The sequence below is a fragment of the Hippocampus bargibanti genome, linkage group LG04 (assembly GCF_051943395.1).
Source record: "Hippocampus bargibanti isolate YZ-2025 linkage group LG04, ASM5194339v1, whole genome shotgun sequence".
Classification (NCBI taxonomy): Eukaryota; Metazoa; Chordata; class Actinopteri; order Syngnathiformes; family Syngnathidae; genus Hippocampus; species Hippocampus bargibanti.
In genome coordinates, this window is record NC_142737.1 from 8,335,542 (window position 1) to 8,354,987 (window position 19,446).

The 19,446-nt window shown below is 43.3% G+C and overlaps 1 protein-coding gene across 3 annotated transcripts in view; it reads left to right on the top strand.

Moving 5' to 3' along the window:
- The window catches only part of aopep (aminopeptidase O (putative)), a 107,195-nt gene that overhangs the window by 23,466 nt on the left and 64,283 nt on the right, over window positions 1-19,446 (top strand). For all 3 annotated transcript variants that reach the window (XM_088993830.1, XM_088993831.1, XM_088993832.1), the window contains one exon: window positions 17,593-17,806. In XM_088993830.1, coding sequence (XP_088849956.1) covers window positions 17,593-17,806 — 214 coding nt within the window. The remainder of the gene's footprint in view (window positions 1-17,592; window positions 17,807-19,446) is intronic.

The following is a 19,446-nucleotide window of genomic DNA, read 5'->3' on the forward strand; positions in this document are numbered from 1 at the left end:
CAGTAGCACAATTCCCAGAGCCAACTTTTTGACACCTGATCTCTCATCCAGCATTTCCCCTCGCTCTCAATAGCCCAGCACTTTTCGTATCTAATAAAGCATTATCCTCACTTGAAGTTTCAAGCCCAGCAATTTTACTCCGCTTGACAGGCGCGGCTGACACATTTTGTCGTTAGAATGTGTGACTATTTCTCCACGGCTAGGAATCGACCAACGATTTATTTTTGATAGCTTAAGGATTTTATGAGCAACTGTAAAAATGTATTTGCGGCATTACTCAAAATTATAGCTACTCTTGGAGATGCTTTTTTTCCCTCCTCCTTCCCCCTAGAGGCGACACCCTCTATACGCCTCCAGAGTGATCAATGATCGGATAACCGAGATGTGTTGCACTGAACTGCCCTCAAATGTGAACCTGCCGGCAACAGCTGGCATATAGTGCAGCTATCAACAGTAAAGCAGACACACTGTGCTATAACTCTGGATTAAAGGCCACAGCAAGACAGCCATGTCCCTGCACACCCATTCCCCTAACTAATGGATGAGTCCACAGAACCCATTGCAAGAGGTGATGGATGGACCCATTGTGCAGCGTAGGGGACACGGCGGCTCTTGATGCGTAGCTGGAGTTTGGAGTGCGTGCGCGTTTGTTTGTGTGGCACCTTGAGGCCGAGGGTAATTTCATCTGTCTGCGCAAAGCCAGACGCTTTAATGGTCGTGGGACCTCTGTGAAACAAAGTGGTGTGGAAATGTATACTGTAATATTTTCCTCTTCGGCCGCAATGCTCGTAGCCTCAGGGAGTGACTTGGTCTCCCAAGTCCCTTTTTTTTAGCTGCGAGGGTTGCAAATTCTGCACATTTTCCTGTCCGTGAACACAAAAAAAAAAAAATAAATATATATAAAAAATATTAAAAATGAAAAAATATATAAAAATATAATATATATATATATATAATACATATATTTATATATATATAATACATATATATAATAAATTAAAAAAATACAAAGTAAAACTTCACTATTAGATGATCTTGCTCACAGTTATTTTACAGCATTTATGTATATTTACAATATTTTACAACATAATATTTTTATTATTAACTCATTCACTGCCAGACGTGCAAAAATCTGTCCACTCCAGTGCCAGGGTTTTTGTCATTTTCACTCAAATTCCAGGATCCACAGAATATTGAGTTTTAGGACTACATAAACATTCAAGACAATGTCAGAAACTGTAGGCGCTCGTTTTTCATCAGAAAAAAATAATTTCTAACTTATTTGGTTCTGAAGTAACATGAGGTGCAAGTGGGGGCAGGCAAATCCTACCCCCTTGGAAGGGAAAAAAATTCCCAGAGGTCTAACCATCGCTTTATCGGCACCGCCTGCCAGAAAAAAACAAAACCGGAAAGAATTCGCGAATAGTGCTCCACATCAGATTTTCAAATCCCGAATAAATTCGGGGATGGCAGTGAATGAGTTGAAGCCAAGTGATTTAGTGTGATCATGCTGTTGGATTTTCACAAACAAATCTTTTTAGCTTATCCTATCAATTTTTCCATTCCATCACTCCAGTAATTGCCTCACACACAGAAACGCGTTTTCATGCTTTCTGGGGACCATATTTTCAGTTACGGGGACCACCCTTTCCAATTGAGTACTTGCCACACACACACACACACACACACACACACACACACACACACACACACACATTGCCCACTTTTTTTCTGCTGTGTTTTACCGTAATAAGCACGCATCTCCAAATACTTAAAGGACAACCGACGCCTCCGGACAAGTTGTGTCCATAATTTGTAAAATCACTTCAAATGACTTCTACTGAGCATATTTTACAAAGATTCCTCGGCATATAGCTATAGTTTACGTTTTAAGACACGCGTTGAATATTCAGGAAGTCTTGTTTTCGAGTTGATGACGATGCCTGACGTGACGTCACGTCTGGAACGCCCCTCACCGAGAAAGCGACACACAATGCATTTTGGGTACTTTGTTTGGTCTGAAAACTTCGTGTTGATGGCGAAATTAGAAGGAAAACACATAAATAACGCGATGGTGAATCGTTGTGTGTCGCACCAACACTACCAATTGCGGTAACACCATAAAAGTGGATGCAAATTCTCAGCAGAAAAATCAGCCCATTTCCAATGAAGAATGTGTGCCACCTTGTACATTTTCTGGGAGCTACATTGGAGTCAAGACGACTTGAATTGATACGGAAGGACTTCTTTAATCGATTGCAAACATTTATGCTTTTGTCTTCAGAACTCTTTGAATCATATTCATAACTGGATGAGTAACAAGAAAGCATCTTCTCTGAATCTGAAGCCATTGTTTTTATTCTAGAGCAAGGTGAAGACGTCCTGGCGTGACGTCACGAACAAGGAGGCGGGACCTTCTGAAACTCGCCATTTCCGTTTTCATTTTGAAGTCGTTTTTGGACACTTTAAGTCATTTTTCTTGGTGTTTTTCATTTGACTAAAAATATCAGCCTGCGTGTTTTGGTTATTTTAGATGCTATAATACGTTGCTATAAACGTTTTTCTGATGTCAGTTGGGAAACCAAAAAATGGTGTCGTTTGTCCTTTAAAGGGGGAACTCAACCCAGGAATTTTCCTATCAAGAATCTTGGAAGCCCCAGTATTCTCAACACTGGATTAATCGTGAGGAAAATCACATTTGTTTTACAAAATACACTGTCGTTTCCGTGGTAAAAGTGAGAATTCATTATATTGACGTGCGTATCCACCATGTTTGTGGGTTCAGCAGTCCCAACCATAATGATCCGCTAATGTGCAGTTATGAGCGCAATATAACAAACAAGTTGATTTCATTTTTTTACGATTTCATACTATATCCTCTTGAGATCATGCCGACCAGCGCACTTTCACAGTCTAGCACCTCACAGCCTTGTTCTCTGCCGTTGCATAACAAAGGAACAACATTCTGTTTATCACCTACTATTAGGAATATGTTTTCCTCCTCAACCTGTTCATGAGGCAGCGGTGAAAGCCAAATGGGGGAACGGGAGTGGAGGGGGTCCTAATGCTGTGCACTGACTGATGGCTTTTGCATGCAAATCGCTACATGAATACAAGACTGTGCGTTCACACTGACTGACGGATACGTGTGGAAAGCAGTCAAATTTGACCTCCTGACCCTTTTGTCACATGTATCCCACGGCATGATGCAATCCAGTACAATCTTTTCATCAGTTCCATCTTTTTTAATCGATTGTTTTGTGTGTCATTTTGATTATAAAGATTTAGAGAAAGAAACGTTTGTTGACTTTACATGGGTCACAAGTACAAGTCCAAGTTCCCAATTCCGATTTAATGCTTAAAACAGATTTGTGTGTGTGTGTGTGTGTGTGTGTGTGTGTGTGTGTGTGTGTGTGTGTGTGTGTGTGTGTGTGTGTGTGTGTGTGTGTGTGTGTGTGTGTGTGTGTGTGTGTGTGTACTGCCGAATGATGCTTCTGCTGTTAGATTAACTTTTTTTTTTAAGTTATTTTTTTTGTATCCCAACATTGGTGGTTAAACCTCACAGATTGACATATTTTTATCATCTCAATATTGCATTGGTGGGATAAACTGAAGAATGTAGTGACGGACTACCATATTTTCAGGTGTATAAGGCGCACCCCCACGGAACAAAACAGTTTTATATATATATATATATATATATATATATATATATATATATATATATATAGAGAGAGAGAGAGAGAGAGAGAGAGAGAGAGAGAGAGAGAGAGAGAGAGAGAGAGAGAGAGAGAGAGAGAGAGTAAAGTCTCGTTATATCGATATCGGATATATCGATAGTCCCGGTTATATCGATACTATTTCTATGCACGCACGGAGAAAATTACATGCAAACAGGGTCGGATATATCGATAGTCCCGGTTATATCGATATTTTTTCGGACTCCCTTGAATATCGATATAACGAGACTTTACTGTATATATATATATATATAAGGCGCACCCCCACCAACGAATGGTGTGTTTTAAAACTGTTTCCATATATAAGGCGCACCAGAGTATAAGGCCCACACAAATGAGTGGTGTGTTTAAAAACTTTTTCCATATATGAGGCGCACTGGAGTATAAGGCGCGCACCAATAAATGGTGTGTTTTCAAATGTCTTCCATATATAAGGCACAGTGGAGTATAAGGTGCATATAATACATATAATACAATATATAAATAACGTTTTCCAAGTATAAGGCAGACCACATTATAAGGCGCTATAGTAGAGGCTGGGGTTACGCATTACTTCTACAGGCAAAAATGGAGGCGGTGGCTGCTGACTCTAGTAATGAGACCTGTTGTGGCTCAATATTACTTCACATATAAGGCGCACCTGCGTATAAGGTGCAGAGTCATCTTTTGAAGAAAATCAAGGCTTTTAGGTGCGCCTTATACACCAGAAAATACGATACATGCACAAGGGATTATGTGTGCCTGGTAGACTCGTTGCTTCTCTCTCTTGGCAGTCCATCGAAGTCGAGGATGACGTCGCTTCCATTGCTTTGTGGGGTATTGGACAGTGGTTATTGGCGCTGGCGGCGATGCCACTGTAGGTGACTATGAAGCCCGATTCTGGAGCCACAAATTCTGCCACATTCAGGACATGTGAGGCCAGGACCGGGCTGGCGAGGCGGTACTGAAGCAGCACAAAGGTGTCTTTGCTCGTGCCGCACGATCCTCCTCTGGGTGCGCTTGTCTTCAAGTTGTGTCACCCCTTTGTGGCATAAGGAGCGCCACAGTGGCCTGTTCGCTGCAGCAGACTCCAGATCGCTGGGCTTGATGTTGCAGTTCTTTAGAGTCTGTTTAAGCTGGTCTTTGTATCGCAGCTTAGGACCACCAGGGTTCCTCTTCGCTGACAAGAGTTGTCCATAAAGCACCTGTCGAGGCAAGCGGCAGCTAGGCATCCGGATGACATGTCCAACCCACCGAAGTTGCCTCTTTGCCAGTATGGCCTCGATACTGGTGGAGGCAGTGCGTTGAAGGATGTCGGTGTGTGGAACACGATCCTGCCAGGTGATGCCAAGGATTCGTTGGAGGCACCTGATGTGGAATGCATCAAGGCGTCTCACATGGCGTCGATAGACGGTCCAGGCTTCTGCGCCATATAGCAGCGTGGACACACACACTGCTTGGTAGACTGCGACTTTTGTTGGAGTTCTTAAGTGGTTGTTTTCGAACACACGAGTACGCAATCTGCCAAAAGCTTTGGAGGCTTGATGGATGCGGGCCTGGACGTCATCATCAATTAGACAGGAGGGTGTTAGAATGCTGCCGAGGTAGCTGAATTGTTGGACAACCTTGAGGGGTGTGCCACTGAGGGTGAACGCTGGGGTTGGAGAACTCTCTTTTGCCATGACCTCCGTTTTGGTTACATTGATCACGAGACCGAGTGATCGGTAGACGGAGGACATGGTATCAAGGGCATTTTGCATGGCAGCTGGGCTGTGGGCCAGCAGAGCACAATCATCTGCATACTGTAGCTCGTGGATGCCGCTGATCAGGGTCTTGGTCTTGGCCTGTAGGCGTCTGATGTTAAACAGGTTACCATCCAGGCGGAATTGGATTTGTACGCCGCCACCTTCCTGGATGGACTTATGGAAGAGGAGCGTAGCTGCCATCAGGAACAGGTTGAATATAGCAGGGGCCAGTACACAGCCCTGCTTCACCCCGACTTCCACAGGGAACGGGGAAGATTGCTGGCCACCAACAAGTACAGTTGCTTGCATGCCGCTGTGGAACTGTTTTAGGATGCCGAGAAATTTGGAGGGGACGCCAAATTTCTGCAGTATGGTCCAGAGAATGTCACGGTTAACTGTGTCAAATGCCTTTGTAAGGTCAATGAAGGTGATATAGAGGTCCTTATTTTGTTCCTTGCATTTCTCCTGAACTTGGCGAGCAGCGAAGATCATGTCCAGAGTGCTTCGATCCTTCCTGAAGCCGCATTGTGTCTCTGGGAGGATGTCTTCGGTAATGTGCGATGTAAGACGGAACAGCATTACTTTTGCAAGAATCTTGCCAGCAACAGAAAGTAGGGAGATGCCACGGCTGTTGCCACAGACTGACTTGTCCCCCTTCCTTTTGTAAATGGTGACAATGTTGCTGTCTTTCCATTCCTGAGGAAGTGTCCCGTTTTGCCAGATGTTGCAGATGAGGTGGTAAAGCTTCCGTGTCAGGAGGTAACCGCCGCTCTTGAAGACCTCAGCTGGAAGTCCATCAGGGCCAGGGCTTTTGTTGTTTTTAAGGCTCCGGATTGCAGAGAGGACCTCTGTGAACTGAGGAGGTTCATCAAGGGAGGGAACTGTTGGAAGCTCTGGGAGGGAGTCAAGGACAGATGTGTCTGAAGGGTTTACTTGGTTGAGCAGGGAGTCAAAGTGCTCTGCCCAGCGCTCAAGTATTAGCTGTTTGTCCTTCAGTAGTACAGAACCGTCTGCAGATTTAACTGGGACAATGTGTTGTCTTCGTGGGCCGTGCAGGGATTTTACAGCATCATAGAAGGCGTGTGTGTTGTTGTTGTCTGCATGCCTCTGGATTTCTTGGGCCTTGCTGAGCCACCACTTGTTCTCCATCATCCTCAGCTGTTTCTGTGTTTCACCACGGATGGCCTTGTAGTGAGAGAGGAGAAGTGGAGAATGAGGGTTGGAGAGAAGTGTGGTATGGGCTTTGCGCTTGGCTACCAGAAGCTCCTGTATGGCAGCTGAGCTGTTATCGAACCAGTCTTGATGACGTTTCTGAGTGAAGCCGATGGTCTCAGAGGCAGCTTGATGAATTGTTGTCCTCAATTTTTTCCACCTGCTTTCAACATCAAGGTCACCGTTACTGGTGTCGTTGTCCAGGCTGGCAAGTCCCTCTGCCAGCTTGTGGCGGTAGCTGGCTGCACATTCTGGGGACTCCAGGGCCCTGGTGTTAAGACGCCTTTGGGGCTGCTGTTTCTTATGAGGAGGTCGAATTCTCAGCTTGAGCCTGGACTTGATCAGTCGATGATCAGTCCAGCATTCAGCCCCACGCATGGCCCGCGTGATGCAGACATCATTTTGGTCTCGTTGCCTTGTGATGATGTAGTCCAGTAAGTGCCAATGTTTTGACCTGGGGTGCATCCATGATGTGATGTATTTCTTTTTCAGCTGAAAGATGGTGTTAGTTACAATCAACTGATGCTCAGAGCACAGAGTGAGGAGTCGGAGGCCATTGCTGTTTATTTTCCCCGTCCCGTGCCTTCCGATTACTTGTTTCCAGAGCCTGGCATCAGTACCTACTCGGGCATTGAAGTCACCCATCAGAACAAGTTTATCAGAGGCAGGGATTTTGGATATGGTAGCATCCAGGGACTCGTAGAAGGCATCTTTGGTGTTATCGTCAGCATCCAAGGTGGGAGCATAGGCGCTGATTAAAGTTGCGAAGCGACCTTTTACCAGGGGAATACGCCAGGTCATAAGCCGTTCACTGATGCCTTGGGGGGACTCGGGGATGTTACTGAGTAAGCTGCTTTTCACAGCAAAGCCAACTCCATGGAGTCTTCGCTCATTCTCTGGGAGACCCTTCCAGAAGAAGGTGTAACCTTCACCAACTTCTGTGAGTGAATCCTCGCCTGAGAACCGAGTCTCACTGAGTGCGCCAATATCGATGTTGTACCTCCTTAGCTCATGTGCGATGAGGGCAGTTCGTCTTCGAGGTCTCTCCATCCCGTCTCGAGCATCGAGGAGGGTGCGAACATTCCAGGAAGCCAGGTTCATAGTCATGGGTTTGATTATATTTCGTTTTCGACCGCAGAGGGGGGATGCCTTGGTGGCTGCGGTGGGCCACCCAGGTGTGGTGGAACAAGCAATGTTTAGGTCACCTTTTCTAGACCCTTCCCCTATAAGGGGTGAGCAGTGCGGACCCTGAATAGGGCTGCTCAGACGCACAGGATGCTGCCGAAGGATAATGTTGCTCCATCCCATCTTCGCAACGACCATCAATCCTGCACCGCCCCTGTGTAGGATTCAAGCTAGAAGCTTCCAGTCACATCCATGACCTGCCCCCGTCACTTTATCCTATCGCCAGTGGACTTATATGGTGGAAGCTGAAACCTGCGCTACTAGTGGATTTAGTGTGAGGGACGGGGCGCGCAATTCCTTCCCCCACATACTTGGCCGCACTCACTGTATTCCAGTGGCAAGAGTGAAGACTCGAGACGACCTTCAGGTGAGTGCGGTTGCAAGGGGCTGCCGGTGGTCCGATCTGTTGGACTCCGCCTACGCCTACCCCTGGGTGCGGATTTGGGATCACTCTTTGTCTGGCCTCTACCCTCCGACCTGTTCGGCTTGGGTGACCCTGCCAGGAGTACAAGACTCCAGCCGACATAGCTCTCGGGGTCACGGAGACGCGCAAAGTGCCTCACCACGATAAGGTGGTGATCCCAGTCGAGGCACAACTCGTTGCTTATAAGGGTAAACACAGCTGGCTTTGCTGTGTACATTCTGTTCTTGTACTTCTACTCCTACTACTATGATAAGGATTATTGTTGCTATTATTGATGTGTGTCACTTGAGCCGTATTGTTATTGATCAGCCCGGACAGAGACTCATGTCATTGGTACGCTTTAGATTTCCACTGAGATAATGTCGGATATGTTTGGCTAATCCTACCCCTGCTCGGCGTATCGCCTATGCAACCATTGCCGAATGACGACGACATTGTGTATTGTCAATTGCCGCCTCATTGATCCCGATAGGAAATTTGTTCACTGAAAACTAATTTCAATCCAATGGATTTCATGCAAAAGAGCGTGATAGCACATAAGCACACCGATTTAGTTAAATCGGTGACATGAACAAACCTAAAAGTATGGCCCCCAACACCGACTCATAAATATCCTCTGATAATGGAGCGTGCCGCGAGTGACAAGCAGTCATTTAGGACAGGCAGTCGTTTAACAGATGTGTTGTCCTGTCGCAGTTTCTACGTGACTCGGCGGACAGAAACGACGGCGGGCGTCAGAATGGGAGCAGACGGTCAGCTCGCCAGTCTGAGTGTTCGTAATGTTTGAAATCGATGCCGTGGCATCGCTGCCGGCACGCATACGCTCGCTCTCACAGACACACTCACGTACATAAACTCTCTGACATTCCTTTGGCGTGACATCAGATTTTCAACGACACCGGAAATGAATGGCACAGGATTGTTTTTGCTGTGAAGAGAGTGTGACGATCACTGGCCAGCTGATATGGATTAGAAGTGGCTTTACTCAAGTGTGTGTCTGTGTGTGAAGGGTTGTGCATGTCGGGTCTTGTTCTTTTCTTTGGAGAGCCAACACACGGCGTGCTCGGCCTCATCAGTTTATGAGCCATGTGGATGCCATCCATCCATGTGATACTAAGCTGACCTGCTTCGAGTTACCTTTCACATGCATGATTGTGCTTTTGATGTTAAGCACTTGACAGCAAGCAAAAACAGCAGAGGAACTTTAGCACTAAGTTCAATATGAAGCCCTTTTTTTTTTTTTTTTTTTTTTTTTTTTTTTTGTTTACAAAAATGCAGTAGAAGATGATCCCTTTAGCTACGCTTCATCCGTGATAGCTGTTGTTTATTTCCAGGCTCCAATGCGATGCAATCTATGTGATTCGGGCATCTCTCCGGGGGCCCTGGCTTGGCCCATGCGCTCATGTGATCAGGCCCTACATGGACTGGCATTTGGCCTGGCCCTGTGGGGGTCGGTGGAGGAAGTGAAGGGGGGGGGGGGTACCCTGTCTGGGAAGCACAGAGCTGATCTGCAGCCAGCCTGGAATTCCAGACTTTGAGAGTCAGAGTTTAAAAAAAATAAAAATAAACGGTGATAGGAGATTGGTCAAACAGAGCCCAGTGTCTGAAATAACCCACTTATTGTGTCCAAGAAGGAAGGGGAGACCAAGTTTAGTCCCATCGGCTGACATTCGGAATGGGCGACCTTTTCGTTGATTAAAAAAAAAATAGACAACAGGCATACTTTGTGCGAATGTCATCTTTCATGAGGCTTTCGTCCATTGCATTAGTTCCTTCCCTACCATGGAAAGGTTTGTATCCTCGCCGGGGCCATACCCTGCCACTGGTAAAGCCATTATTGGGACAAAACCTTTATATGTACCAATGAATCTTTCTGTAACAGTTTTGAAATATATTTTTTGCACACATTTTTGTACCGCTTCGAGTCAAACCCCAAACCTCATAACTTGCCAAAACCTCTGTCAAGTTACCTTCACTAACTTGAGGCTAAAGGTAGCACTGGCAACCACACCTTGGTCTAAAATACCCAAAACATGCAGGCTGATATTTTTAGTCAAATGCAAAACACCAATAAATATGAGTTAAAGTGAGTGGCGAGTGAATGGCGAGTTTCAGAAAGTTCCGCCCCCTTGTTTGTGACGTCATGCCAGGGCGTCTTCGCCTTGCTCTAGAATCATAACAATGTCAGATTCGGAGAAGATGCTTTCTTGTTACTCATCCAGTTATGAATATGATTCAAATAGTTCTGAAGTGGAAAGCATAAATGTTTGCAATCGATTAAAGAAGTACTTGCGTATCAATTATAGCCATCGGGACTCCAATGTAGCGTCCCAGGAAATGCACAATATGGCGCCCAAGCTCCGTTGGAAATGGGCTGATTTCTTCTGCTGGGAATTTGTGTCAACTCGAATCAAAGTCTACTGACTTGGTGCAACACACAATGATTCACCATCGCGTTATTTATGTGTTTTCCTTCTAATTTCGCCATCAACACGGATCAACACGAAGTTTTCAGACCAAACAAAGTACCCAAAATGCATTGTGTGTCGCTTTCTCGGTGAGGGGCGTTCCAGACGTGACGTCACGTCAGGCATCGTCATCAACTCGAAAACAAGACTTCCTGAATATTCAGCGCGAGTCTTAAAATGTAAAATATAGCTATGTGCAGTGGAATCTTTGTAAAATACGCTCAGTAGAAGTCATTTGAAGTTATTTTACAAATTATGGACACAACATGTCCGGAGGCGTCGGATGTCCTTTCAGGCAGATTCGACAATCATTCACGTTTAGACCATCATAGCACTCCCTCATTTCATCTTTCTGTCATGCTTCTTAGATCTCTGTCAAGATATTAATGCTTCTTTCAGAGCATCTCTTTGTTTTCCTACTGTTGTTCCCTAAATCGCTCCCTATATTTCAAGCTATCTTGGACTATGTTATCTTACCTCCCCACTTCATTTTTCATCCACTTGTTTACTCGTACAGTAAACATATCAAGAATGGCTCACCATCATCATCATCTCTCTGTCCCCTTTCTTTTTGTGTTTCTCTTTTTCCTCTTTCTTTTCTCTCTCAGGTGTGTTTTTGTCGTGTCCCCGCTATGAGTCGAGCTGAGGATGTCAATTACAGAACTATGATAGGGCTCCTCTTGCATTATGCATGGCAGTGTCCCGCTGGGGAATAAATGGCCTACAGCCAGGGATGATGGATGGAGGGATGAATAATGGATGGAGAGATGGAGGAACGTAGCGCTATGGCAATCTGTGTCCTACTAAATTGAAGACTTGCCCTGGCACACACCTGGCGCTCAGGGCCGTCTCACCTAGGGCAAGTCACAGTTATGTCGTTGTCACATGAAAGTTCATATGTAGGCTTTAATCACTATTTCATGTTATGACCTAAGACCCATTTTGGTGCTTTGTATTTCAACGCGAGTTTGTAAAATAGTTTGTTTGTAAACTTTCCACCAATTTGATCGATTCCATCGGATTACTGAATCGGGGCTTTTTATCCAAAGTTGTTATTGACTGCAATGTACGACCATATTTTCCGGTGTATAAGGCGCACCCAAAAGCCTTGATTTTCTTCGAAAGTTAACCCTGCACCTTATATGCAGGTGCTCCTTATATGTGAAGTAATATTGAGTCAAAACAGGACTCGCAACTACTGTCAGCAGTCACCAACTCCATTTCCCCTTGTACAAGAAGTGGTGCGTCACCCAGGCCTATAGTTTAGCGACTGTTTAGGTGGTACATTACATTATGATATTTGGAAAATTCATTCATTCAATTTGTACCTTATAGTTATAAAGTTTCAAAATGCACCACTCACTGGGCGTGTGCCTTATACACCAGAAAATATGGTAATTTACCCATAGAATCAATGTCTTAATTCACAGATCTGATCAGGGATGTCATTGATAACTATAAGTATATTTAAATTATTTTGTTTGAATTATTTGCAACATTTTCCAAAGAGGGAAAAATCTCATGAGACTCCTCAACGAGTTGGGCCATGTGATTTAATCATTTCCTTCCATTCTGCTGCAAACTTTACTGGAGAGAAGTATGCTACTCGTAATCCGAAAACTTGTTTTCAGCTGCGGCTCTTGAGTCCTCGGCATAGAAAGAAAAACTGACAGGGAAAGAAAAACAAACACTCAAAAGCGGGGAAGAATAAAAATCTGTCTTTCCATTTTCTGTCTAATCGATGACCATGAGTAGCTTCAATTGAAACCGCGAGGAGCAGAGCCACAGTTTTTTGAAAGATAGAACCCCCAATTATTATTTACTTCAATCTATTGTGAAAGAACATGTACTAGCACATGAACGATGCTTCGCTACATATAAAATTCCAGCCATGCGGGGAGCCTTGACGGGTCCCCAATGTCAACTATTGTCAGTCACCGTATCAACGAACGTGAAAGATGCTGTTGTTTGGTGTCCCCGGCCGCGGTGGGATGTCACCGTTTGTCACCGTGGTGATGGAATCCGCCTCCCTCCGAGGAGTGTGTGCAAACGCCGTCGCTGAAAGGCTGTCTTTGTGTTTTCACGCTCGCTCACGCACATGTGCGCCGCTGGAACGGACAACAAAGGCACGCTTATCCAATCGGAGGGGAGGAGTAAGATTAGGCTCCAAAGACAGTCATAAGGCTAATGTTAGCGGCTGCCGCTCCAGTGAGCGTTTTTTGTCAGAGTAATCAGACGAAACGTGGGATTACATTTGAGATGTATACCCTTTTGTATGATGTTGACATGTCGCTAAACAACAGAAGCTGCTTTCTATCTGATTAACTCTCCTCGGAGACAGAACAGATAGACAGACGGCTCTTTTGGAACATCAGCTTATAACGCTCTTAAATTGATTGTCAAGCCGACACAATTTGGCCTCGCTTTAGTTATGCTTTTTACTTTGTTGCATTTGATTTCAGGCTAACTTTGTTGCGCAAACAAAATATAATCACTCTTCTATCTCGTGCTGTATTATATTTGTAATATAACCTCAATGACAGCTGCTCATAGTGCTCAGTATAATACAGTGGCGGGCGGTGCATTTCACTCTAAGGCCTTCAGTAGTGCTGCATCTGAATCAATCTGCAGCTGCCACTGTAAAAAAAATGAGGTAATTTATTACACATCCTGTACTGTACTACACAGTACAGTTAGCCATGAAATAACTGAAGAAAGAAATACTGTCATTAAACTGTTTGAGTTTTTACCATCAACGTGTGAATTCATCATATGGGGTCAGAAATCTCACTTTCACACCGGGTCGGAAGCGCTCTTTCACACCAAAGAAGATGATTGGCGAAGGATGATGAAGCATCAATAATACCCTCATGAAATTGGAATCATATTTGCTATGTTTGATTTTTGCTCATCTGACCTTTCTTAATGATGTCCAACTTTTCTTGAAAAATCCGTCTTGAAAATGGTTTTAACAATAAATCTGCAAACAAATCGATTTCTTCTACTGCTTCAGACATTGTGGGTTGACAAAACCGCAATTAAATCAACACAATATATTTGCTTATGCAGCTCACTACAGATAAAGTGTGCTACCTCTGGGCAGTATGCACTCATCGCCAGTGCCGAGTGATACTATTATTGACTTGTGACTCGCCAATCACGTGACTCGCCAATCATAGTTTGTGACGTTTCCAGCGCCTGCAAGCAGGCCTTGGGTTGCCAACTCGAACTCTGATTGGTTAAAGCAACAGTTTCTTCGCCATTGATTTTTATGTGACAGGGACCTCAGAACTCATTGTGAAGGCGTCCTGGTGGATTTCTGACCCTGGTAACAAACGATGGCTGAAATGTGATTGGTTAAATGCTTGAATGCGCAAACAAACGCCTGGAAGCAGCGCAACAGGGGAAAAGCAATGAAAGGAAGCTGAAAGACAATTTGAAATTATTTAATAAGGATTCATGAACAAAATATAATTAACATCTGTCGGTGATTCAGATATTTTTAGGCCAGCAGAGAAGGCTTTGCAGGCCTTGATGGTCCATCACTGGTATAATAGTTGATAATGACACTGTGACACGAGGCATATTGTGAAATAAATAAATACATATTCGTACATTATGCCACCATATTACAACTCTTGCAGGATTGGGATTATGCGCATTTGTAGTCAGTCCTTCAAAAAATTTAAAAACATGCTCAATGCTAATCCATTTCAAATTTTTTCCTTTTTGCGTGACATGGAAGTACGTATCTTAAATAGGTTTGTCATTCTACATTGAGAAGTACTTAAAAGTACACAAATACAAATGGTCCAACCCATGTCAGGCCAAGAACAGAGGTTGGGACTTTTTAAGCATTAAAAGACCCCACCCCAACAAACCGGTGTTGTTACACAGACCTCTCATCCTGCTCCATTCACTCATTCCAGGCCTCCCGCCCCACCCCTTTGCCTCCACAGTCCCCAGAGTACTCGTAGATCCTTACGTAAGACACAAGTGAGGAAATGTCTTTGGCCGTGACCTTGGCTTTTGCCGTTTTATCGCTCTCATTCTGGAATGTTCTGGAAGTCTGATTCATTCCATGAATGAGCTGCATACAGTCAGCCTCACTGTAAAATCTGCAACGATCTTTGTGTCGATCTCCCGCCCCGTCCTTCCTTCACTTGTCAACAAGATCCCGAAATACTTGGACCGCTTTCTCCCAATTCTGGAGATGATACTCCTCCCTTTTCCAACTGCTGATCATGGCTTCAGATAGGAAGGTGCTGATTCTCAACTAAATGTGCAGTCAATCCACAGTGCCAATTTATAATATTTTTTTACAAAAAGCCATTCAGAACAGATAGACTGTGAAATGTTGAAAGACATCTTGGTGAGCTCACATTTGCTAAAAATGACCATTGAATTTAATGCCTAAACAGCTCCTTATTTCTTTCCTTCTTTTCTTTGTTTCGCCATCACATTCACAATGTTTCAGTTTTGTTCTTGGTCAATGAGGCAATTGGATACATGATAACAAATATGTTTTACAAAGAAAAGATCAATGTAAGCAAATGTATCATTTTGAAATGCTACGCGCATACCGAATGTTATCACGATAAACGTAAGCAGAGGCGGCTCATCCGGTTTCTATACTTGAACATCTGAGGCGCTTCGTTTCCAACCATATCATAAGTGAAACCACATGTTTGATAGCCGCCCGTTAAATGAAATCGTGACAATCCCCGCCAACTTTTAAATCACATGTGGATGTGCAGTAATTACAGATCATTTTCTAAATATAAGCTTTACCCGGTCGAGTATTTTCCTTTGGGTCTGAAAAAGCTTAAAAGAGTCAGGGAATGTTTTCGATATGAAATTTACAGCATTGCCTTGAAGTCATGTGTCAAATAAAATCCTCTTAAAACTCCAAATTTAATTTAATTGATTTCACCCGTTGGTGGTTGGTGATTGCTCTCCTGGGGGACATTGTAACGGATTCGGCTGTATTCTTTAGCACGGCCGCTTAAGACAAAATTGTTTTGTTGAATCTGATGTTGTCTTAACTTTCTGGAACATTAACTCGTTCACTGCCAGACGATGTGCAAAATTGTGTCCATTCCAGTGCCACGGTTTTTGTCGTTTTTTTCACTTTGAATTCCAGGACCCACAGAATATTTAGTTTTAGGACTACATAAACATTCAATGCAGCGTAAGAAACCTTAGACTCTCTTCTTTCATCAGAAAAAAAAATAGTTAATTCCCAAGTTATATGGTTCTGGAGGTATCTGAGCTGGAAATGAGGGCAGCTGTACAAAATACAATACACAGTGTTTGAAATAATGTCCGCCCGGAGGCATACAACTTTTACGTCAGGCGTACAACTTTCAAAACGTCGCGGCCCAGGTGGCTGACAACTTCTTCAAGAAAAAAAAAAAAACTGTTTTTTTTTTTCAAATCAAACATTAGCTTTATTCTATAAAGCAAACGCTACAAGCAAACCGCTACAAGCAAACCGCTACAAGCCACGTGAACTCCTCTTTCTAAGCGCCTTTCAAAACTCTCAAGTACACACTATACAGTCACGATAAACAACCAAACAAACATTCGTTTGGCAATTTGCATACACAGCACGGCAGCCAATCAGAAGCCTGCTTCTTGCTTCGGACTTTTCCGAGCGTTATAAGGTCGTGCATTTGAATATCATTTTCCAAAGTAGATTGACAGAACCTCAGCCCCAGAAGAAAGCTTCAAAAGAAGCTAACAAAATTTATGACGCTACAGAACGTAAACATACATTACACCGTGACTGTAAAGTGTACTTGAGAGTTTTGAAAGGCGCTTAGAAAGAGGAGTCCACGTGGCTTTTAGCGGACAATTGTGCACCATAATGACAAACGACAGTGGAGCAAAATCTTGAGCAAGGGATATTTACCATAAATTAAGCAAGGGAGCATTTGTCGTCTGTACTTCCTTAATTTAAAAAAATCCTTTATATTTCGCAATAATGTTTTTTTTTTTTTTTGTGATTAGTCGTCTTATTGTGTTTCAAGTTGTGAAAAATTGTGCCGGCAACTTTCTGGCCGGGCAGGCAACTTTTCAGAGTCGTCTGCCCTGGTGTCCACTAACTCGTTGTCATGTGTTTCAGAGACTGCAATACATATTGATTTCTAAAGCGCTTTAGCAACAGCTGAAGCTGTAACAAAGCGCTAACATGGAAAAAAGCATATTCTGCCCCCTCATGGAAGGGAGAAACATTACCAGAGGTCTGATCAGCGCTTTATCGGCACCCCCCCCTCGCAAGAAAAACCAAAACCCGAACAAATTCGGGAATGGCGCTCCACGTAATACTTTTCAATTTCCGAATTGATTCGGGAATGGCAGCAAACGAGTTCAGTGTGTAAAATCTGGTCAAAATGTCTAATTTTGATTATTTTTTCTGCTTGCTCGCTTGCTTCGTTCTTGAGCTTTTTGTGTTGTTAGTATTACGTAGAAAAATCAATGCAAAAAGTCGGAAATGTATCAGTGGTGAGAGGGGTTTGTGAGTTTAAATACAATTATGTCGGAAACGTCTTCAAAAGCATACTAATGGTTCGCCATATGCACATCTCGTTTTGCTCAACGGGTGTACTATATTTATCACATTCATGGTTGGCGAACAAAATACAATTTCACGGCTGAATAGATTTTGCAGATTGACATGAAAATGTGATGTCCAACAATAAACTCGTCCTGCAGTGACGCTACAAAATCCGAATGATGTCACATGGGTCTTTCCTTGCAGTCACTCTTCGCTTTGTTTCATGTCAAATTTCCGACTCTCTTTCCCTTACTACTGTCTGTCCTTTGTTTCCCTCCAGCCCCCACATCATTTTCCTGTCTCAGAGTGTGCTGCATGTTGGCAGCTCATTTCCGAGGGAAAATAGCCTGTCCTTGTGCGGGTCCAGGCTGTGCCATGAGATTGCCCACTCCTGGTTCGGCCTGCTGATCGGGGCCAAAGACTGGACGGAGGAATGGATCAGTGAGGGTTTTGCCACCTTCCTGGAGGACATCATCTGGGCCCGAGCACAGCAAGTATGCCGCATTCTTCCTTGTATTTTACGGCAGCTATTTCGTGTAACTTCATTATCCCAGCGTTACAGGAAAAGTGCGTGATAGCGCGGTTAAAATCGCGATATCGGGGCTGTCTAGAGGAGAATGAGAAATAACATCATATTTTTTCCGTATAGCTCCGTAGTTATACGTCATGGATTTTTCTCCGGGACGATGCTTGGCTCCAAAGACAGGTGGTGAAATTACAAGCAGAAGGTTTCCATTATCCTCCGTGTTCTCGTGCAAACAATTCTTTGTCTGTGTTCAAATAGGCTCACAGTCACATGATCAAAACATCAGCAGGTGAAGACAATATATTCAGTGTATTCCCACATGGATTCAAAAGCTGGGGTCAAGGCGGGGTAAAAGTCTGCATTTGTGTGGTGCGGCTGGATCCAGACATTTGCCATCTCGTTTATAGTTTTTCTGAGTCACGTCACGCTTGATTTGTTTTGTTTTATTTGTTTTTTATTTATTTATAACATGCAAAATATAACATTTATAACATGCAAAAAACTAAAAAACCAAAAGCCTAATAATCCTGTGTGCCTTATATATGAAGTAATATGGAGCCACAACTGGTCTCGCAACTGCTGTCAGCAGCCACCGACTCCATTTCCACCCGAAGAAGAAGTAGTGCATGGTGCATGCTTGGATGGATATACTGTATAAAACCCGTTTCATTTCGGTAATCTCTTAAAATTACTTGGAATTTACAGGTGGAATTTTTTTTCTCCATTTCGCCCTAATTTTCAGTTTTTGACAAAATGACAAGAAATTTAAAATTGTGATTTTTATTCTAGTTTTTGTATTTAGTGTCTCAAAAAACCACACATTTATTTTCATAGGCCAAAATATTCCATGAAAGGATCATAAATGTTTTAAAGAAGGAAGATCAGTAATCTCAGAAAATTATATTTACCGTATTTTCCGGTGTATAAGGCACACCCAAAAGCCCTCATTTTCTTGAAAAGATGACCATGCGCCTTATCCGCCGGAACGCCTTACTGTATATGTGGTGTAATATTGAGCCACAACAAGTCTCGCAACTACTGTCACCAGCCACCACTCCATTTCCCCCTGTAGAGGAAATGGAGTCGTGCCTTCTAATCTGGTGTGCCTTATATTTGGATTTTTTATACTTGTTTATATACAGCTATTATATTTGGAAAATGTTTTTCATTCATTTAAGGTGGTCCTTATAGTCTGATGCACCTTTTATATGGAAAAAAGTTTGAAAATACACCTTATACGCCAGAAAATATGGTATTATTGTATTGTGATAAACTCTGATAAAACCGTGAAATATTTTTGAGCTCATAAAAATGGAGAAAATACCATTCATTATACCATTCTGCAATTTCTATTTTCATGTTTGACATCTAAAAAGGAAAATGATGGTGTTTAGTTTTTGGCCATAAATATGTCATTCATTGAAGGTGCATTTTATAATCTGGTGCGCCTGATAGTGCTGAAAAATACCGCTATAAAGTATTAGAGTTGTAAGCTTGATTCAATGTTAAAATCAAAACATTAAGTGGCGGTGAATCTCACCTGGCTTCCCCTTATACTCCATGTGTACTTAGTCCTGTATATTACTTGACAAGCGCACGTTTCTCCAT